Genomic DNA, 22,573 nt, shown 5'->3' on the forward strand with positions numbered 1-22,573 from the left:
CAGACACAACTGAGCGACTTCACTTTCACTTTTTACTTTCATGCATTGGAGAAGGAAATTGCAACCCACTCCAGTGTTCTTACTTGGAGAATCCCAGGGACGGGGGAACTTGGTGGGCTGCTGTCTATGGGGTGGCACAGAGTCAGACACAACTGAAGCGACAGCAGCAGCAGCAACAGGTCCGATCCTGGGAGCTAGTGGTTTTTGCCTGCTCTCTGCACTTGTCCTGCGTGCATAGCTGCAGGGGTACTTGTACTCCAGTGCCTGGTAAGAGCTGCTGCTATGTCCTGTAGGCCTTGTGAGTGCCAGTCCTGGTGGCTGTCAGAGCCGGATAGTGTTCGGATCTGTCCCCTGGGTGGCAGGTGCCAATGCTGGAACACAGATCAGTGTACCAGCTCCTTCCTGGAGACATGCATGATTGGAGCAGGCAGAGAGCATGGATGCAGTGGCTTTCATGGTCCCTGGGGAGGATGGCAGTTCCCTGTGTGCTAAATTAGAAGCCTGACTCTAGGCAGCCTTTTAATGTATGTAAATAGACCCTTTTCAAAAGGGAAAGACTCGGAGTTGATGAGTCCTCTTGAGCTGGGTAAGAATTGGCTGTGACAGTCTTGTGGGTTTCTTGGACACCACAAAACACCTTAAAACAAGGTGTTTGGGGCATGGTCTGTTCCGTAGGTGAAAGTCATAAAAAGGGGAGGTGCCAGATGTAGGGTCATAACTCTTTGCTCTTCACGGTGAATTGTGGAGGTGGGAGTGCCCACCAGATTGTGTGGTGGTGTGCCAGAGTTAGGGTTTCTGGTAAGTCTTATGTCTGAGCCTTTCCTGTCTATTTCAGTGTGGGTATTTTCTGCTCAATGTGTAAGAGTAGTGCAGCTAGTTTTTTCTTTTAGAAACACCTGCTCAGTGTGCAGTGGTCTGTGCTGTGTGTCCATGGGAAGAGGGGGAGTTCAGGAGCATATGTCACGGTCTTAGTCCTAAACCCTCAGATAACTTTGAACACTTCCTAGTATTACTTTTCCCCTCCCCTTCTCTGTCTTCAAAGCCCTTGTCTAAATCATTGATTGTTTCAGTTTTCAAGCTTGGGGTTTGTTAGCTTCATTTCTTTTTTTTTTCCTGTCAGTCAACTTAAATTCTAAACAGTATTCTTATTACTCCAGATGAGGTTAGGGTCTGTTTCAAGAGTAGTAAGTCATCGCTTTACGCAGCACGGCAGGTGGTCACATCATCCCCCGTGTGTGTGTGTGTGAATACAGCCTGAGAAATGTGACACGCTCCCCTGCAGGCTGCCTGCTCCTGCCTCCCCAAGACCCCTCAAATGGAGTCTGTTCAAATCCTCCCCAGGTGGGTAAGTATATAAGTATAGATAGCAAACAGGAAGATGGAGGGGCAGTTGAGAAAAAGCACTTTTTTTACCAAACCCGACTGACCTCTCTGTATTTTGTTCCTCACAACTTTCTGTTGTTTTACTCATCCTAACACTCACTTTGAAAAAGTTACCGTAAGTAAAATCTAATTTTTCACACACTGCCAAGAACAAAGTAACCCTGCACTGGCTAGCAGACGCTGTCACCATTTAGGACAAGACAGTACTCACAAAGCATACTGCCTCCTTTAAATCTTGAAACGGGCAGACCTCCTTCTGTTGTGCTTTGCTTTATTGCATATCACAGATACTAAGATTTTTATAATTTAAAGGTCTGTGGCAACCCGAACAAATCTGTTGGTGCTGTTGTTCCAACAGCATTTGCCCACGTTGTGTCTGTGTCACATTTTGGTAATTCTAACAGTATTTCAAACCGTCTGCTAGCAGAAAGATGACAGCTCACCGAAAGCTCAGCTGATGGATAGTGTTTTCTGCAGTGAAGTGTCCTTTAATTAAGGTATACATGTTGTTTCCTTTTTCAGATGTAATGTTATTGCACGTATTAATAGACTGTGGTGTAGAACACCTGTATGCACTGGGAAGTGCTGTATCGCAGTGGTATGGAACCAAACCCGCAGTGTCTCTGAGGTTTGCCTGGATTAGGAACTATTAGAAAGCCCTAAAAGGATTGTTTCAATGTAGAGTATTTTTCTTGTTGGTTATTAAATGAGTAGGTGAGTCCTGTATAATTTTGACTTGATTTTCATTCCTTAATTTTTTCACAGTGTGTAACTAGAAAAAGGGAAAACTCTTAAACCTCTAGAGGTTCCTACATTTTGTGGCAGGATTTCTGTCAGTATTTTAGATAGTACCTGTGATCTAATGTAACTTAGGAAATGACTGCACACAACACTCCATAAACAGGTATTAAGCTGTGTGACCAACAGCATAATAATGGGACTGCTGATATTCTCTTGCTGTGCATGAGGGAAGGGTGATAATCCAGAGACAGTGCCTCCTTTAGAAATGTCAATAGTGCCAAAACCCAGTCCTTAGAAAGGTCATAGACAGTCCACATGTATAGTCATGCTGACAGGTAAGTAGTTGAAAGAGATTATAAAATAAAGTCCTAAGTAAGAAATCTAGCTCTGCGGCTTAGTTTTTTTAATTGAAATATAGTTGATTTACGGTGTTGTGTTAGTGATGTATACAAAAGTGATTCAGTTATGCATGTGTGTGTGTATATATATATATATAAACATGTTTTTTATATACACTTTTTCAGACTCTTCTTTCCCCTTATAGTTTATTACAAAATAGTGATTATAGTTAATAGGACCCTGTTGTTGAATAGACTGTGGTATCTTTGGTTGGTAAAATAGCCAGTGTTACGTGGACCTTTATGAAGGTTCCTCCCTGTTCCCACTGTCTCCAAACAGAAAGCTTTGTATTAATGCCATAAATTAGTATATAATTTTCCTGACTAGCTTCATACCTAAGTGTTAGTGGCAATTGATGTAACATACCGCCCAGTGGGTTACAGTGTTTTCTCAAATTGCTCTTGGTTTAAAAGAGGCTTCTGTCAGAAATGAAACACACAGCACTTGGAAACTTGATTTCCATACAAATGTAGAATCTTGATTATGCATACTATTTAAAAATGACACCATACTGAGGACAGAGAGAGAGTATATATGTATGGTAAAAAGGCAAGTGAATGAAGCTATAATTTTTATTTCATTTCTCTTAATACATCCACAGCTATTTCCACCTAAATAGATCTTTAAAATAAGCATACACAGGTATTGACTATTATCTACAAATATTTATTGTAACACTTGAATAGAACTACAGGAAGCCCTTGGCACTGATAGAAAATATTGATTCACTGTTAGGTTACAAAAATTTATACATAGCAAAATTTAATGCTCTTTACATAAAAAATATTAGACTACTTAAACAAAACTTTCAAAAATTCCTGGTAAGAGCTACCAGAATTAGAAAAGTAAAATTAGGCTTTAGACACTGCCTCTTCTAGAACACTGGACTCAAACAGCACCTCCACTGCTGGAAAAAATATTTAGGTCTGTCATGCAACAGGAAAACAAAACACCAAGCTATTCTGGAACAACTGTTCTACACAGAAGAGATCGTCTCCCAATTTAGAAAAAGAAAATAGTCAAGATCCAAATAGGCATTTTTAGGCATTAACAACAACACCAACAAAAAGAATCCAAATGAAATATACTTGCTGTTCAATTTTAATAGCATCTGATAAAGGTATGCTTCCTTTCATTTTAACACATTTCTGCACGTGGATATGTTTAAAATCCAGGAAACAGCCAAACCACAAGTTAATTCTTAACATGAATATACATAATTAACCCTATTATATTATGCAGCCCCCTTTAAAAGCACTGATGCACCCAACAGTTATAAGTATCATTTCATAAAGAACAACACAAAGTTTACCATCACTAATACCCAATACCTATAGTCACTTAATGTTCTGAAACACAATGATTTAGAAGGCAAGTTTCTTTTGAAGATGGCTTAAACTCAAGCATTTGGGTTTTTTTTTTTTTTCTTTTCCTGAACATTGAACTTTCTTATTCCAGGAAACTTAAGATTTAGATAAGAAAAAGTGAAATAAATATCAAACCTAATTGAAATTACTTCAATATTCAAGTCTATAAAAGTTGGAGGTCTGTGGTCTGTTGGTAATTAGGTTTTGGGTAGTTGGTATGAAACTGTAAACTTGCTATTCAGACCACATAAAAATGGTTTTGAGTGATGGTCATTTTAATAAGGTAACACTTCTTCATTAAGAAAAACATTTGTGGAACAAAATTCTTTGAAGGATTTGGGGTTGCCTATTGTAAGTTTTTAGAAATTGAAAACAAATACTCATTAAGGCAAAGCTGACATTTATTTAAAAGAAATCTATTACAAAATTGATTCTGGATAGCTTGTCAGTCTGAATCTAGCTTCATCCATGGTAGGTAATGCAGAATTACTATAATGGGCTCATTTTAGCATTCTTGAGGGAGAGAAAAAAAATGATTTCTGATTGGACCAGGAAATTAGTATGTCCTGGACTTAAGAGGGGTGGGGAGGTCAGCTAATATTTTTCTTACAAGGGTCAACTCTAAGAATCACTTTATCTTTGAGCCACAATTTCATACATATCAGCTGTCAGAAATGGAATGTCACATCAATTCCATTTTAGCTCCTAGATGTGTTTGAGGACAGATGGTAGAAGTGAATGTGTGGTCATACCGCCTAATGCTGTTATGGCATGGTCCTTATCAAGGGGTATATCGTGTTCTCACAGCCTGTCTTGGTAGGACTGTGAACATGCCACAAATGTCAAAAGGATAAATATTGATTTTGTTGAAGTGTTGCCTTTTAAAATGGCTCCCATGAAACCTCCAATATCTGTTGTAAAGAAAAAGAGTTACCTACTGGAAGGTTTTCTTAGAAATACATCCCAGCAGCTTGAGACAGACAGTGAAGTGTTTGGACTTCTACGTGAGTTTGTTTGGTGGGGTACACATCTGTACTGCAGAGCAGCTGTCTGATGATTTGTCAGAGCTGTAAATTCGTTGACTGAGACCCTCTGGCAAACATTTATGTGTAAGAATTGAGTTGTTCTTTTGACCGAGACTGGATATCTTGCAGTTCCTGTTCTTCCTTTGCTTTGATATCCTGGTAAGCCTGCATTTTGCTTGCATCCTTTAAGTAAGCCCAGTTAGAAGACAGTATCATGAGGAAGTGGATCTGGAAAAGAAGGGTGAGCATGATGGCTAGTGAGCATGTAAGAAGGCAAAGCGAGCTGTGAAGGCAGATTAGACGCTCTGTGCTGTAAAAATGGAGAGGGTTATTCCGGATTAATACTCATTCTGCTATCAGAGGCATCGGAGACTGAGTGCAAGCTCTGCTAGGACGCTTCATATTAAAAGGGTGAAAAAAGTTAGTAAACAAACAATGAATCAGGAGAAAATGGCCCAAGTTACTGTTAAGAAAAGCAAAAATGAAATACGACAGGGTGCTTTTTACCATTTTAAGAGTCACTTTAAAAACGAAGGCAAACGTTCAGAAACACGCTGTGTGGTTATTTTGGAATGAGTGTTGTGCAAAGATCTTTCCTATCTGTGGACAAAAATCAATTTCCCCAAAGGCCTGAAAGTGTGAACGGTGTTTATTTTGAGTAAATAATATAAAACTACATGTTTAACATGGTAAAATTAAGTGAATGTCAAAACCAAAATTAAGAACTATCAGCAAAGCATGCAGTCTCTGTGTTAACACACTTTTAATAGTGAAACTAGTTTTCGTGTATAACTGCCGTGATTTCATTTCACAAAATGTCAAAATCATTAATGATCACTCAATACAGTTTGATGTGGCAAATGCTTCTTTCCTGCTTATTTTCCTCATCTTTCCTGCAAAATCTATATATCAAGTTCCTTATATTTCCTTCTCAACATATTGGAGATTTTCAGATCCAAGCACAATTACTTTCCCCATTAGAATCTTACGTGCAGTTTGAGAAGTGGCTATGAGGAATCAGTTACAACTCACCCCAATCCAACACTGTGAGGTTATCCATTCTGTGGGCTCTGAAAGGACTGATGGTGTTGTGTAAAAATAAAACTACATATAAATATTTTTTGAGAGCTAACAAGTGAGCTCTTTTTCTTCAAATGGTCATCAGCTTATTTGAGGGGCATTTATTTGGTAGTGAGCCCTATAATCATTAAAAATACTATAATCAGATTTAAAATATATTTGCAAAATATTTTCCACACAGAGTCTGAGAAGACCAAATCCCAATGAAAACGGTTCTCTTCCAATTCATCTTCAGCGCTTGTGTTCATTACTGAAATGGGTTATCAAGCAAGCAAAAATAATGGAAAACACAGGTATTCCAGTTTTAATACTTCACTTAGAGATACTGCTCAGAGTTTAAGTTCAAAGAAATTGTTTTTCAGTGACTGCTCACCAATGTCAGTAAATAACTGAATCCTTTCCACAAAGTGGAAATAGCCAGATCTCATCATCATTTTGGAGTTCATGTATGGTAAGTCATTTGAGTAATCTACCATGCAAAATGAGTTGACTAAAGCGATTTACAAATTACTGTAACAAAACTGCAGAAGCCTAGGCTCTGCTTTAGTCTGGGGGTCAGTGATACTTCATGCTACGGAATATAGCTCTCTAAAGCTCCTTATTGGCCTTATGCAACTTAGAACTTAGTGCAGCAATCTTCCCGACTCTTAAACTTCAAAACCGCATAGTTATATGTGGTAGCCATCATGTAGATCAGCTGGTGGAAGAGAACAGAACAGGACAGTAAGATACAGGCAGTGCGGGCTGCTGCCCCGAAGCTTCTAAACTCGGCCGGGGATGGGAGCCAGCTCAGAGCCTAGGGTGTTTCTTTTTTGCCATTTGTAAGCCCATTATATCTTGCACACTCAAATTTCTGGAGTCACGTATACAATATAAGTCATCAGCCCAGAGAACAGGTCCCCACCCTGAGGGAACAGAGGGTTGCCTCCACCTGGGGAGGGATGACATCAAAGGTTGGACAAACTCTGAAGGACTCACTTCCTCATTTCTCAGCACTTGAGGTTTCCCCTCACTCTACCCACCTTAGATCTCTGGACACCACAAGCCAAGCCCTCCCAAGTTTTTGGTCCACGTGGATACACACAGACACACGTCTGTGTGGTGGCATCTTCCGTATTTGTGAATCTGTCCTTGTGCTAAAATTTCCCTAACTCTCAGGTCAGCACTCCCAGCCATGTGGACGCACAGAATGCAGAAAAGCCGACATGGCCAAGGCAACGCTCTGCCTTCCTGTGGCAGCTGTAAACAAGCGTCCTTTTCATCATGTGCCCCGGTTTTTGCATTTTTGTGACCTCACTCTTTCTGTGGTCCCTCATGAGAGTACTAAAGGGCCGTCTAGTGTTCCTAAGCGCAGGGAGACTGCAGGGGGCCTGACAGAGAAAATACATGTGTTCAGCAAGCTCCAGTCAGGCCTGAGGCACACTGCTGCTGGCCATGGGTACACTGTTCATGAATCAGCAATATATACCCCACAAGACGCCTCTAAATGGAGGCAAAAGGGTTCTTCCCACCGAATCTGAATCTCATCACCTACCATGAATGCCAAGACCAGCACCTCGTCCTTCCTGCAAGCTAGACACGGGGTACATTTACACAGGGGCACCTGAACCGAGGCCGAGTCCCAGGTGTGTTGGCTGGAAGGGAAGTCTGTTAGGATGGTGCCTGCAGGGGAGGGGGCCAGCACTCACCAGGGCAATGACGGTGGCGCCAGCTCCGGCACAGGCCACGATGAACAGGTGATAGGACATGTAGAACTAGGAGAGAACCGGGCACTGAGGTGAGCATTCTGCCGGGGAGTGATGGCCTCCTCTATTCTGGGTGTGCTCTTTTCCTCTGTAGGGCTGATTTCTGAAGGCTGGGCACATGCTGGGCTTACCTGGGGAGCTTTCAGAATTTGGCAAGAGGCTGTACCCCAGGCCAATTACATGGGAGTAGCTGAGGCTGCTCCCCACGAACAGGGTATTATCCTGCACCTCCATGCCTGCCACCTGCGGCCCAGATCATGGATGTACACGCCCAGCAGCCAGGTAGGCGGGCCCTGATTATTGCAGTTGCTCCCTCCTAAACCATGTCAGGATCATCTTAAATGCAAGCTCCCACCAGTGCATTTGAGAATCTGCTTTTATATACAGTTATAAGCCAATTCCTGAAGACTATTCTAGGGCAGAGAGATTTTTCAACCATAGTATGTCAGGATTTACTGCCAAGTAAGGACGAACAAGCAATAGCAGCAATTCAGTCTTTAAACAAAAGACTAAGTTGCCAACGTATAAAAATTCAGTTGTATACAAATTGAGGGCAATCCTCTGGGAAAATTTACATTGGTCCTGTGACAAATGTTCTACTTTGACAAACGATCTGAAGATGAAAGAAAGGAATTGAGATACATTCAGACTGGGCAGGTTGGGAATCACTCTCCAAATATTGCCAAGAGAGTAAGCTGTCTGGTGGCGCAGAACTGTCACTCTGGATTCAGCCATGGGACAGGGCCGTTGTGTAGGTGCAAAATGGTGGCTCAGAGCCCTCTCGTGGTCTTTCTCCCTAGGAGCACCCTTTGCCTCAGCCTGAAGTGCCCAGTGGTCGTCTAGGACCAGCTGAGGGGCCGAGGCCTACCTCGTTGGTGTTGCAGATGTTTTCCAGGGCCGAGCCACATATTCTTCCTGGGAAAGCATTCCAAGGGATGATTCCTAGAAAGTGAATCCCAGCAGAAGGTTAGTGATTAGCACAAACGCCAGTACCCCTGCTTGCACTGGGCCCCTCCACTTTCAGAGGCAATTACAACACAATCACGTGCTATGCTCTTCATCAACAATTGATGTATCTGCCCTCTGCAGAAGAAACTTTCTGGAATAATAAAAGGTCCTATTTGGACAACAGGGCAAAAGCAAAGGCAACTAGCCCATGAGAGAATTAGACAAATTATGCTTTGGTTAGTTGAGCTTGAACTTCAACAGTTGCAGGACAACCCCCCTGCCCCCCCCCACCGGCTATAAGGCATTTCCTCCTCCTGAAGCCAAACACATCTCGCCCTGAACTTCATGGTCTGTGGCCTTGCTCCTCAAGCTCTTTCACCATGGTTGGCCCTGACTCCGTTCTGAAAGGGAGAGGCTATGCTCAGAAAGGTTCATGGCAATTTGACAGAGGAATTTGTTTATATTCTGTAATCTACACTTCCATTTTGTATGTCTTTGCTTTTCTGTTCCTTTTTGTTGTGTTTTACAAGTATCTCAGAACTACTTCTGGATTGAAAGTCCAATTGGAAGCTTGGAAAACCACTGTACTTCCCCACAGAGTGAGGCCAGCTCAGCCTGTGGTGTCCTTGCTGTATCCAACTCCTTCTGTGGTCACCTCGTCCACATGGCGGCTGCTGCTTTTTCTGCCATTAATGCCTCGATGTGCCCTTAAATACGAAACACACCTCAAGTTCTTTTGTCTCCCAGGAGGTCAGAAAGGAAGATACTTAAAAACTATTCCTTCTATCTTTGTTATGGACCAGTAGTAAGTAAAACCACTGATTTCAAGAACAGAAGATTTTTAAAAATGATTACTGATGACCAGACATTTGTAGTGAATGCTGAAAAGTAGGGAAATGATACATGCACCTAGATATTCATTTACAAATATTTCAAAAACCAACTTGAGTCTCTGTTTTCCATCTATTCTAAAGAACAGTGTAGTTGAACCTTTGGCTCTATGAGAAGAGATCAGTGCAAGGGGCATTTTAGGTTAAGTTTTGTATTATGGTTCAAGGTAAGATGCTGAGGATAAGCCAGACAGGAAGAAAGCTCTTCTAGAAAAGCTCTGAAAGAACAATTATTTCCTCTTCAATTCTAATGGGAAATTTTTTCCCCCTAGTTGATCCTGCCAAGAAGAGGATTTCCTCCATCCTGGACAGAAGTACTACTGAAACCGCCTTTTCTCACTCAGGAGGGATGTCTGGTTTGCAGTGATGGACAGGAGGTGCCGTGGCCCTTTCTGTGGCCTCTCAAGATGAACTGAACTTAGGTAAAGTGCCCACTCAGAAAAATATGTTTGAATAGGTATCCAGCGCTCAGCTTTGTTAGAGTCCCTTTGGATGACTTTAAAATATGCCCGGATTTTATGTTGTCATTGAGTCTCCAGAGCCGCATCTCCTCTCCTGAATCTTCAAGTCTCCACTCATATCCTGAGTCCCCAGAATCTCATTTCCTGATTGTCCAGAGTCTTGTCTACAGTCTCCTCTCAAGACTAGCCTAGGTCTTCTCTCCTCTCCTGAGTCTTATCTCTGGAGTCTCCAGGGTCTAACCTCCAGAGTCTCATCTCCTAAGTCTCCTCTCCTGAGTCTCCTTTCTTGATCTCCTGAGACACCAGGGTCTTGTCTCCTGAGTCTCATCTGCTAAGTCTCATGACTCGCTTCTCTTGAGCAGCCTAAGTCTCGTCTGCTGAGTATTGTAGGTGTCCTTTTCTGAGTGTGCTATCCCGAGTCAATAGTGTATCCTGTCCAGGATCTTGTCTCCTGAGTCTCATTCGCTGAGTCTCCAGAGTCTTGTCTCCTGAGTCTCCAGGGTCTTTCTCCTGACTCTCCTCTCTAGGGTCTTGTCTCCCGAGTCTCTAGTGTCTCTTCTCCTGAGACTCCAGGGTCTTGTCTCCTGAATCTCCTGACTCTCTGCTCCTGAGTCTGCTATCCAGGGTCTCGTCTCCAGAGTCTCCACTGTGTTGTCTCCGAGTCTCCTAACTGTCCTGTCCTGAGTGGCCTAAGTCTCATCTCATCTCCTTAGTCTCCTAAGTCTCCTCTCCTGAGTCTACTGTCCAGTGTCTCGTCTCCTGAGTCTCTGGGGTCTCGTCTCCTGAGTCTCCTATCCCAAATCTCCAAAGTCTCCAATCTTGGGTCTCGTCTCCTGAGTTCCTCTCCTGAGTGTCTAGGGTCTCATCCCCTGATCTCCAGAGTCTCATTTCTTTAGTCTTCTCTGCTTTCCTCTGCTCTTCTCCATCCTAGTGACTATTAGGATTATTCTTATTACCACCCTGTAATAATTTAAACCCACATGTGCACATAGAACACAAACGAATCACGAGACTGCACAGGAATACCATATTGCCGGATGTCCACACAGATCTGCTCCACTCCTGCTGTTCCGTTGGTTTGGGGGGACTTGATGACTTCACAGGTGGACCATATGTTGTAGAACATAAACACTGGCACCGCCGAGAAACCAAACACACCCAGCCAGGCCACTCCCAACACATAGGTGAGGAAGACGAACTAGGACAAGAAGGAGAAAGAATCTTCACCAACCAGTGCAATCCCTGGGAGGAATAATAATATATTTCTCCTAATACTGAACTTGCTGGATGCAGTCACTGGACCGTAGCAGATACAAGGGAAGTTCTGGAACTTTGCAGTTCTCTTTTAGTAAGGACGTGAGTAGCCAAGGCAGGCTGTCCCTTGTCCAAGGTCACTGAGCTAGCTGGGACAGGGCCTCCTTCAGCTGTGCCTTGTAAATATCAGTTCCACACTTACCAAGCTGTGTGGATGCTCTCACAGGCCACTGCATTAGAACTCTGTTCCAAATTGCCTTTATTCTACATGATAGATGGGCTATAGAACAGCCACCACTACAGGAAGCTTTTTCTGGAAAAGAACCTGGGTAGTTTCATGATCCTGTGGGATTACTAACAAGCATTAGATGCACCTTTGCTACATTTACAATAGCCATGAACACAAGCTTAGTGCACAGTAAACCTGCTCACATGCTCATTTCCCTCTAGTCTTGCTTGGTTTTACATCTTTAAGAGTCCTCACCTCAGGACAGCAGAGAGCTCAGTTGGTGTCCTCAGCCCTGCAGCCTAGGTGTTTATCTTCCTCCTTCCATGACTTTCTGCCTCCATGTGAGTGCATCTCTCTCAACTCCCCAGCTGTTTTCTTCACATCTGACCAGTTTTCAAATGCCAGAGCCACACATCCAGCTGCTTGGCATAGGCCATTATAAACCCCACTTCAACACCACCCCCCCAACTCCAATGCCAAAAATGCCTCCTTCCCACCTCTCCCTCCACCCCGAGTCTCTTTTTGTGATAGAGCACTTTCTGACCCTGTCTCTTACCGAGCCCCTTTTAAGCTCTGTCCTCCTCTAGGCCAGAGAAGGAACTGGTCAGGCTCCACTGGGTCACAGATATGCCTCAGCTTTGCTGAGTGAATGCAATCACAGACCACATGTCAGCAAAGGGAAGCAGATGCCAAAAACTATACCAGACAGAAAGAACTTGAATTTTGTATCATTTCATGCATACTCACCATCCCGCTGATGCACCGGCCACAGGCGGTTGTTTTAAACTCCCCGTGCAGTTCTTTCACTGCACTCGTGGTGTAGAAGCCTTCTGCCAGCAGAATGATCCCATACAAGAAGAAAAAGGACGCAATTCCATAGATGACATACTGCATCAGTTGAATTCTGCGAAAAGAAGAAGATCCAAGTGGTTACATTCGCGGCCTGATTTTGGCCTCTGGAGGGGAGGCCATGAGGGTAGGTGACATCCTGTGACAGCCGGCCCACTGATGGCTTCAGTGGGGGTGCCAAAGACAGGCACCCTTGCCCAGACCACAGCAACCTGGGCCCTTCTTCCAAGGGGTGTGCAACTTCCCAGATGAGGGAGATGTTTCCTTTGGGCGGGGCCCCAATGGACTTTTAGTACTTACTAGATGATACTCCTTTGCATGTAAGTAAACGCAGAGATTGACGAGTTATAGCCACTCATCCAGGACACACATACAGCCAGCATTTCAACTTGGGTCTAGTGGACGGCCTGTTTGTTCCACCACATCAGAATGTCTCCCAACCAGGCTTTGTGCTTAATGGTTTTCTGCTAAAACCCCTAAGTAAGCATTCATGGCCTCACTATGGAGTAACTTGGGCAAATGCTTTCTGCGCAAGACACTGTCATAACACAAGTGATAATGTATCAAGCAAGTTTAAGATACAAAAAGTTAATTCACATCTAATTTGGTCCTATGAAAGCCAACATAAATGCAGATGACAACCTTTGGCTGCCCAGTGGAACTAGCTGGTGAGTTAGAGACTATGGTACCTGGGTCCTGTCCCCAGAGATCATGACTCAATTAGTCTGGGATGAAACAGAGACCTGGGGATTTTTTTAAAACATTTTTCCAAGTTTGAGAGCCACTTATCAACATCACCAGCTAATTAAACTACCATGCTTTCCCGAGGCTCAGTCATGGTAAATACTTCTTGGTCTTTTTTTGTACACAGTTGGCACTCATTGAATCCCTTGTCCTGCTTGATCCTCCTCATGGCCTCCCCCACTGCTGATTTCTTTGAATCATTTCACAGATAAAAAATAAAATTTCCCAAGGACTCTTCCAACATGCTTCCCTTATTATTTCATAAAAATTCATTCCTGCCTTTTTCAAAGGGCTGGTAGAAAAGTATCTCCCAATCACAAGGCACCTAAAGACTGTCAAACTTTGGGAGTAAGGAAGGAAAAAGCAAACAGTGAGGGGCAGGGGAAGATAACACGAAGACAATCATCAATACACTGCTGCCAGGCAGGCACGCTTATGAGAATCCATGCATGGGAGTTGGACACTCAGGAGGATTCTAGGACAGCAGGGCTGAGGCCATACCCCTAAAACTTCCCCTTTTCTGAACTGGAGGATCCCCGGGGACTTTTTCTCGGCTTGAAGAATGAACGTCCAGGTCCTACTCCTGTAGACTTTGGGTGGGGTAAGTCCTTGAAGGCTCCTACCAGGCCAGAGCTGGCCATTTTCTCTGACAGCACCGGAGGGCATCTGTTACTCAAGGACCGTGGTAACTCAGTGAGAGGCTGGGCAGTGTTGCCACCATCCCCCTTGGCCACCTGTGCGTTGTGTCTTACGTGTGCACTGTCCCATTCTCCAGGCGCGGTCCTATCCCAGGTCCCCAACACCCACTGCACTCCTGGCCCTTTCTTTTCCCTTCTTTCCTGGCCCTTTTCCTGTCTGCCCCTGGGGAGCGTGAATGAAAGGCATCCATTTTCTCCCAGGGGCGCCAACAGCAGTCTTTCTGCAACCCTCCTGGGGTGGTGGCACTTTAAATGCACTTCTAAAAGAAAGAAGGCAACTTACACCTCACTCAGCAGGGCGTGGTCGCTGGTGTTGGTGGAGAAGTGCTGCTCCAGGATCGCCACAGTGCCTGCCAGAGCCACGTGCCCACAGCCGCAGAACAGGGCGACACCCGAGAAGCAGAGGATGGTGGCCACCAGGGAGGCGTAGGGGACTCCGCCCAGACACTTGATGCAGCATTCAAAGCAGCCTGGACCCAGGGGAGAGAAAACATGGCTGGTAAGGGCAAAATGCCTATGACTTCACGAAGACCGCACATTAACAGAGAAGGTCGACTCCTCCCTCGGCCCTGCGTGCTCTTTGGGTAACAGCTTACATCGCAGGGGCCAAGGGGAGCTGTCCTCATCTCATTCTGTGGGTGAGGACCTGGGGGCTTCACGGGAAAACGTAGCTCAATTTGCTCGGGGTGTGTGGCAGAGCAGCTAAGTGGCAAATGGTTATGGAGTAAGGCACAACTCTACCACTTCCTGATTGACCCAGGGTTGAGGTTAGGGGACCCATGCTCAAGTGACAATGAGAAGCAATCACCACACTAACAATGTCAGAAGAACTGCAGTGAGGCTGCCGTTCTATGAAGACAAGTGACCGTTGAGTTCCCCCCAGCCTCACCATTATGGGGTTTCAGGTAGCTATTTCTCTATTTTCACAGCAGCCAATGGCTTTTCCTGGCCTCTGACCTCCTGGGTAACCAGAATAGTCAAATACAGTAATTACACTATTGCTGTGATCAGAAAAATATCAAGGGAATCAGTCTGGAAAGGGGGTGGGCATATGGGTCCCTAGAAGTACCAAGCCACCCAGAGCCACTCAAATGGGCCCACTCAGGTTTCATTCATGTCAATACCAGAAATCAGCTCAGCTTTTAAATAAAAATGTTCCCCCAGAGCCAGGCAGCACAAGCAATTTAATCATACTCATCCCCTAAACCCACCTCCTCAGGTTGCACCTGCCCCCGCCCAACGCACATGTTGAGAGTAAGAATCCAGAACTGGTGGGTGACGTTTAAGTACTTGAAGAGGGAAAAGGAACAGGGTTGGGGTGGGAGGGGACAAAATGAGCATCCATGAAGTGAAATGAAGGAGAGAGCCACAGTTCACTCTTCATTCTTGAGAGAAATAATTTTTCAAATCAACTTTGACTTGAGATGTCCATAAAGACCTCCCCGGGGACTGAGTCAGCTGACATTTTCAGTTCGGAGACATTTTACATTTCAGTGGAGCAGTGCAGGCCTCAGGGTAATGTGGGTCCCTCTCCTGACCTCCTGTCCCTGTTTATACTATCCAGACCCTTAACTAAATGGCTTGTCAGGGAAATCGAACTCTGAATGCATTATGATGTTTAACAGCAATCAAGAGCAGTTCATGACTTCAGGGCAAGCACATTAAGGTGGCTAAATTTCTTTCCCCCAAACGGCCTTTACAGTAGACAGGGAATGACTACCCAGCATGAAACACTGGAGCTAGGCCTTTCCATTTTGATGATCACTCCATGCTAAACTAGCATTTGCTTAAACCTACCCCAGGAGATAACCCCATATCTCTCTTCAGTTCATTGGAAAGTAAAATTGCCAGGCCCTCATAAGAAAGTATTCTTCCTTTCATTTCAAAAGATGACCAGCTATTTTCAAGAAGACCAACCTCCCTGAAATGGATTAATGAAACCACCCAAAATGGGACCCAGTACACTAATACAGTTCAAGTCCACTAGCAAGTCGGCACCTTAAAGAGATTTGGACATGTGAGATTTGTGAACACAAATGATGGAGATCAATCTCATTTTGTCCTATGACCTCCTAGCAGGTTGAAGTGAGGAAAGAGGAACGCAAGTAAAAGTCCAAATTCTCCAGGCTCCCAAACCAACAGCAACTAAAATCCCTGGCCTTGATATATGTGTTGCATCATACAAGAGAGAAAATAGACCTCTTTTTTCTTGTGTTGTATCATCCCCACTTCTCCCATTCTCAGGCTCTACGATGAAGTTAGGCACAAGATGAATGCCTGCTTCCATGGCTAACGAAGTTATCTCTGGTCCTTACTGGACAGAGATGTGTGGCCTTGAGATTGTGCTGGCCAAGATGGTGGCCACTGGGCACATGTAGCTGTTTAAATTACTCAAAATCAAAACTTTAGCTCTTCCTTAGCAGAAGTCACATTTCACATGCTCAAGAGCCACATGGGCTTTTGGCTACCATCTTGGACAAAACAGATACAGGAGATTCTCTCACTGGAGCACACTGCTGTTGTGGAAGATCAGTTTTGATGTGCCACATACTTTCTTGTGACATGAGCTAGGTTCTGAGTTTTACTTTGGATTTCATTCATTCAGCCCTTTTTGAAGATCTAGAGGGTGATAAGCACTGTGGTTGGCACTGGGAATACAAACATAAAATAAGACATCTTCCTTGCCTTCAAGGAGATCAGTTAGTTGAGCAACAATTTCTATGGCACACCGTGATGATTACTAAGACAGAGGCTGCTGGAAAGACAGTGGATGGTTGGGTGGGGGAGAGGGAGACAGAAGGACAGGAGGAAATATAATTCAAATTGGAGAGGGATCCTGAAAGTCTTTCTACAGTAAAACCTAGGATGCTGAATATGTGAACAGCTGACATGGGGACACTGATACACAGTCTGATAAAATTTGAAGAAATCTGCATATTACTGTTGTACATTATCTTACTAAGCCTACATCCTTTCTCACCATCTGGGGTTAGGTTAGGTGTTACAGTGCAGTGCACTCACCCTTTAACAGGAGAACTCAACCTTCCAAATCCGTGGTTGCAACTTCAAAACAGTCTTTCCTCCAAACAGGCTAAGGTTTTCTGCTTCTTTCAAAGGAAATGCCACAGCTGTTCTGTGGCTCAAAAAAGACAAGTGGGGTCAGGAGAATGATGCTCTTCAGTCCCCAATTCACCACTAGATCAAGGCTAACATTTTCCTCCAATTTGTCTCTCTCATGGACTCCATATACCCTCATGCTGTGGGTCTAGTTCTAGAACAGCAGGGGAAACTGGAGACTTAAGACTTTGGGGATCACTTCAATGAAGCATACTCGCTCAGCAGAAGCCAATGCTCTTAGGCTTTTGGTGGGTTTTATTTACGAACATAGAACTCTGGCTCCTGTAGAAGTCTCCATATTGGTCAGGGGTGTTACATGTGTGCACGGAAAACTCTTACGGACCCTGCTGGCCACCAGGAGCCGAAGCCTGTGAAATACATCCTGGGAAAAAATTACAGGAAGTAATAGAACTGCATACAGAGCTTATTCTAACATGGTTGACCAGTTACCCACAAGGCTAAAACTGCATTTCTGGTAGATATTCAACCAGCTGTGGATGGATTGCTCCCTACTGTATATTTTCTGTCAGTCTAGAAGCCATCTCTCCCTACACTGTGTAACATATCTTTGAACACTGGGTAATTTGGTCATATGCCACACACTTATCCCAGAGGAACCAAGAGTGCTGCAAAAAGCTGGCAAGAAAAAGCTAAATCTGTTTCTAAAATATGGTATCAATACTGTTAGTGTCCTCACATTAAGAGCATTTCTGACCTATGGGTACGTGTGTGGCAGAGGTAGGGTAGGCTGTGGTGACACTGCATTCAGGCTGGCCTCACAGGAGTACACTGGCACAGCCCCATGGGGTCCTGGGCTTACTATAATGCTCCGCTACTGCCATCTTGACATTCTTACTACTTTCTGCACACCAAGAGTGTCTGAATTTTCAATTTTGCATTTGGCTTACGAATTATGGAGCCAGTCCTGGGTGTACTTACGTGAGAGGAGACAGGAGGGGTATATGCCCACCATGGCATGGTTTTATTTCAGTGTCAGATAGAAATACAGCCTAGAAAGGCAGACGTCACCTTGCCTACCTACCACGTTGTCCTGAGCACAGCAACCGCCCATGAGGTCAAATGCCTGGCATGTGGGAGAATTACTAGCTTCCCCTTTGCTCTGAGAGGGAGTAGGAATCACGCACTGTACTACCCCCAACAGAGCCAATCAATGCTCCAGGTTCTGCTAAACCAGGGATCTGCAAACTGGAGCCTGTGGTTTTGTCAATAAAGTTTTAATGGAACACAGCTTAGACCCCTTCATTGACAAATTGCTGGCGGCTATTTCTGCTCTACCAAGGCAGAGCTGGGTAGCTGTGACAGTGCGTGGCTTACAAAGTCTGAAACAGTTACTATTTCCAGGAAAAGTTTGCAGACCCCTGTCTGGAGGCACTGACATGCAGACTGTGGTCTGAGGCCCAGGAGCACCAGCATCACCTGTGAACATGGGAAAGGTGCAGAGTCTCGGGTCCCACCCCGGAACAACTGAATCAGAAAATCAGCCGTGTGGCAGGGTAGCTCGGCGTCTGGGCTTTCAGACAAGTCCCACAGAGGCTCAAATCTGAGATCCACAGTCCTAATGAGTCGTGCCAGCTCTTCACTGTGGCAGCCCCACCAGCTTTACTTCCAGCCAAACTCCGTGACAATAAACACTGAACACCATGAAATGATTCCTGGCTTCTGGCCTGAAACCACAACCGAACTGAACGAAACCTATGCAGCGATGGTCTTCATAGCAGCAGGCTGTGAAGGACCACCCGTGGCGAATGAGTCAATGATTAAAATAAGTTCTCAACAGAACCAAAGAATGCACATGAAACGCCCTGTGACACGTCTCAAAGATGCAGTTGGCATGGGGTCATCTGAAGGTGCAGCTCAGCTCTCACTGGAACAAGAGAAGCTCTTCCCCATAACCTTGCTGTTACCATCATCCTGGGTACTGGGTTTCTTAAAGTCCTGATTGAGCGGAAGCTGTCGGTTAAGCAGGGTAGTAACAGATACAGGTGAGGGCAAGAGCACTGGGAGGGGGCACAGCTGTTCATTCACTCCATCTCACTCCACTAGCACACTCAGTGCTCACGCAAGTGTCTCTGAGGCCCCACGGACTGGGCTGGGCACGGGGACTCGACAGTGAGCTAAGATAGGTGAGCTGCACGCTAATGCAGTTTATAGCCTGGGGAGAAACAGACATTCTCCAAATGGCGTGGGGCTCAGAAGTGCTAGGAAACGCGGGACTTACTCAGACTTTTGGAGGGTGATGGGGACAGCCTCCACAGCTTAGACATGAAGGGTGGGTTTGAGCCAAGGGATGATTAGGGAGGGTGTTCCAGCAAACAGGAACTGCATGAACAAAAGCTCTGTGGGGGAAAGGGGCAGGGTGCTTTCCTGGGCATGGAAGATGATGCCAGAACAGACAGAGTACGGGAGGAGGGTGGGGCAAGGAAGACAGGAGGGGTCTAGGGGAGCTGGATGCACTGGAGGCTTTCCAGGCCACCTGAAGGGATCTGGACTTTAGCCTCAGAATCACAGGACACCACCAAGCCTTTCTGACCCTGGGGAACAGACCGGGGCTGCGGAAGACTCCTCTGGCGGATGTGACAGGAACAAAGTGGCCCTGGAGATGAACAGAAGCTCGCTGCAATGGTGCAGGCAAAAGAGGACAGGTGCCTGGACCAGGGCAAAGGCAGCAGAAGTGGAAGAAAGGGATGTGTTGGAGAGAGGTTTGAGATGGCAAGTGGACACAACTTGGTGTGAACTCAAAGGAGGGGTTGGGGATAGGTGCTGAGTACCAAGAGTGACTCCTCCATTTCTGCACATGGAACCCCATGGTGCTGTGTTGTTCCCTGAGCTGGGGTTGACCCAGGAGGGCTAGGCTTTGAGGACAAAGATGCTGAGTTTAACCCTCCTACACTGTTGGTGGGAAAGTAAATTGGTGCAGCCACTATGGAGAACAGTGTGGAGGTTCCTCAAAAAACTAAAAATAGAGTTACCATATGATCCAGAAATCCCACTCCTGGACATATACCCAGACAAAACTCTAATCTAAAAAGATAACATGCTTCTCTATGTTCATAGCAGCACTGTTTACAATAGCCAAGACACGGAAACAACCCTAATGTCCATCAACAGAGGAATGGACAAAGAAGATATGGTACATATATACAATGGAATACTACTCAGCCACGAAAAAGGATGACATAATGCCATTTGAAGCAACATGGATACAACTGGAACTTATACTAAGTGAAGTGAGTTTGAAAGAGAAAGACAAATACAATATTACTTATATGTGGAACCTAAAATATGGCACAAAATGAACCTGTCTATGAAACAGAAACAGACTCATGGACATAGAGGTCAGACTTGTGGTTGCCAAGGGGAAGAGGCATGGGGGAAGGAAGGACTGGAAGTGAGGGACTAGCAGATGCAAACTTTTATGTACAGGACGGGTAAACAACACGGTTCTACTGTATAGCACAGGGAACTATATTCAATATCCTGTGATAAATCATAAAGAAAAAGAATCTTAAAAAAAGAATGTCTATATGTATATCATTGAGTCAGATTTGTAGTTAAATGGGCACAGATTTTCCTGAATGAAATATGGAAATCCATGAAATATGGATTCACTTATATGACTATCCAATCTTCTTAATTATGTGTGCTTGCATGCTCAGTCACTTCAGTCGTGTCCGACTCTTTGGCAACCCCATGGACCGTAGCCCACCAGGCTCCTCTGTCCATGGGATTCTCCAGGCAAGAATACTGGAGTGGGTTGTCATGCCCTCCTCCAGGGGATCTTCCCGACCCAGGGATCGAACCAGCATCTCTTATGTCTCCTGCAATAGCAGACAGGTTCTTTAACCACTAGCACCACCTGGGAAGTCCCTATACTGCAATTAAAAAAAAATTTTTTTTTAAAGATGTTCAGTTTTAGACGTGCTGACTTTGAGGTGACCAGATGCCATCCAAAGGGAGAGATTCCAGGGGGTGATCAGACACGTGGGTCTGTAGCTCAGAAGAGCTAATGCTGGATGCTGTCAGCTTCTGGATCGCAGTGAAAACTTTCAGAGGTCAATGAAAGACATGGGAGCGCTGAGCTGTTCCAAGTGCTTTAGACCCTTTCTTTTGCCAGGCATGGTCCTTAGACAAGCAGCAAGAGCTTCAGCAGGGAGTTTGGGGGAAATGCAGAGTCTCAGGCCCCACCCCAGACCAGTCGAATCGGTGGAATGTGCATGAGAACAAGCCCCCAGGAGTGCAGGTGGAAGTCTGAGAAGCCCACTGCCAGTCACCAGTCCTATCTGTGCAGTCCCAGGTGCGGAGCCCCGAGTCCCTGTGAAGTGCCCGCTTTTGTGTGCAACCATGTTTGGTGTTTTCTCCAAAGAGGAGGCCTGCTGGGCTTGGTCCGCACTCCAGCCACTTGCAAATCAAATGGCAAGTTCCAGGGGCCACAACGAAGAAAAACACAGTGTTCCAAGCTGTTCAGCCGCCTTGAAAAGAGTGCCACCAGAGTGTTTCTTCTGAGCCAAGCAAGCACTGTTAAGCTCAGATTTTTCACAACAAAGATGCTTTAGTGTCATACCACTGACAGGGTCTGAGAACACAGACCTATCCCCCCACCTCCCCCGTTCAGACAAAGCACCTGGTTTGGGGCTGTCCCCAGCAGGAGAAGTCACAAGCCAGACTGATGTTTTGTTGTTGTTTTTTTTTTAAAGAGGGAGGTGGTGCCGAGTATCAGCAGAGCACCACGCCGTGCAAAGTGGATGCCAGCTAAGCAAGAGCAATGCTTTTCTTGGATATTCCCATAAATCCACATGCTGAGTTTTCCCAAGCTTCAAACCAGCAATGACAACGCTGGTGAACATAAACCAGAAAAGGGCAAGGAAAGCATTTTTTTGATGACTGTGAACAACTCGTGGAAGAAACAAATCACTGCTAGGCTTTCTAGCGCATTTTACTAGTAATTCTCAGTGCCTCTCACCCGGCCCCCTGAACCTCCATTAGGTTAGTCACGTCTTCAGCTTTCATTTAGCCGGTCTCTGCAGCTAAAGAGAAATTTCAGTTTTGATTCGCACAAAAACTCCAGTGTGTGTTAGTCTAAGATGGTTTAAATATAAACCACACAGTAGGGAGAAAAAAACAGGCCTCAATGCCTCTCCCTCTCAATGGCCATTTTGTCTCCGGCATCTCTAGAACCTTTTGTGCAGAGCAACAGAAGAAAACTGGCTTTGTCCTCAGGCTCGCGGATGCCCGTTGCCATGGCTGGGAGTTCACAACGGCCCAGTCATTTGCCCCAAGTTGTCTGTGATCCTGGCTGTAGCTCTCATGCTGGCTCCCAGGAGGGCCGGCAGCAACAAGGGCTCAGATTCTTCCCCAGGGAATGAATGTCTCACACACACACCCTCAACTCATGACCCTTCTTGCCACTTTACTAACTCCTAACAATCCATCAAATTAAAAAGAAGTAACCAAGGTTTGCAACTTTCAAACAACCAGCAGGAAAATGGAAGTGGAGAAAATCCTTAGTTAAGAGATGTAAGATTGGACGGCAGGGGACCGAGGTCTCCCTGACTTAGTTCTCCACCGGGAGTGACTGTGCCCCCCTTGGGGACATGGGGTGACATCTAGAGATACCTGGGGTTG

The 22,573-nt window shown here is 45.2% G+C and overlaps 1 protein-coding gene across 5 annotated transcripts in view; it reads right to left on the reverse strand.

Moving 5' to 3' along the window:
• Nucleotides 1–3,168: 3,168 nt before the first annotated feature.
• GPM6B (glycoprotein M6B) overlaps nt 3,169–22,573 on the reverse strand; it is a 159,984-nt gene continuing 140,579 nt past the window's right edge. For 3 of the 5 annotated variants that reach the window (XM_088833621.1, XM_088833619.1, XM_088833620.1), the window contains 6 exons: nt 14,097–14,283; nt 12,270–12,426; nt 11,066–11,237; nt 8,609–8,682; nt 7,684–7,749; nt 3,169–5,143 (listed from right to left, as the gene is read on the reverse strand). In XM_088833621.1, the coding sequence (XP_088689747.1) occupies nt 4,994–5,143; nt 7,684–7,749; nt 8,609–8,682; nt 11,066–11,237; nt 12,270–12,426; nt 14,097–14,283 (806 nt within the window). In that variant the 3' untranslated portion in view covers nt 3,169–4,993. Of the gene's footprint in view, nt 6,693–7,683; nt 7,750–8,608; nt 8,683–11,065; nt 11,238–12,269; nt 12,427–14,096; nt 14,284–22,573 lie in introns of all 5 variants that reach the window. The other 2 variants (XM_055438740.2, XM_055438741.2) reach the window with 1 other exon arrangement.

The sequence above is a fragment of the Moschus berezovskii genome, chromosome X (assembly GCF_049115385.1).
Source record: "Moschus berezovskii isolate FMDL1 chromosome X, NW_MosBer_1.0, whole genome shotgun sequence".
NCBI lineage: Eukaryota > Metazoa > Chordata > Mammalia > Artiodactyla > Moschidae > Moschus > Moschus berezovskii.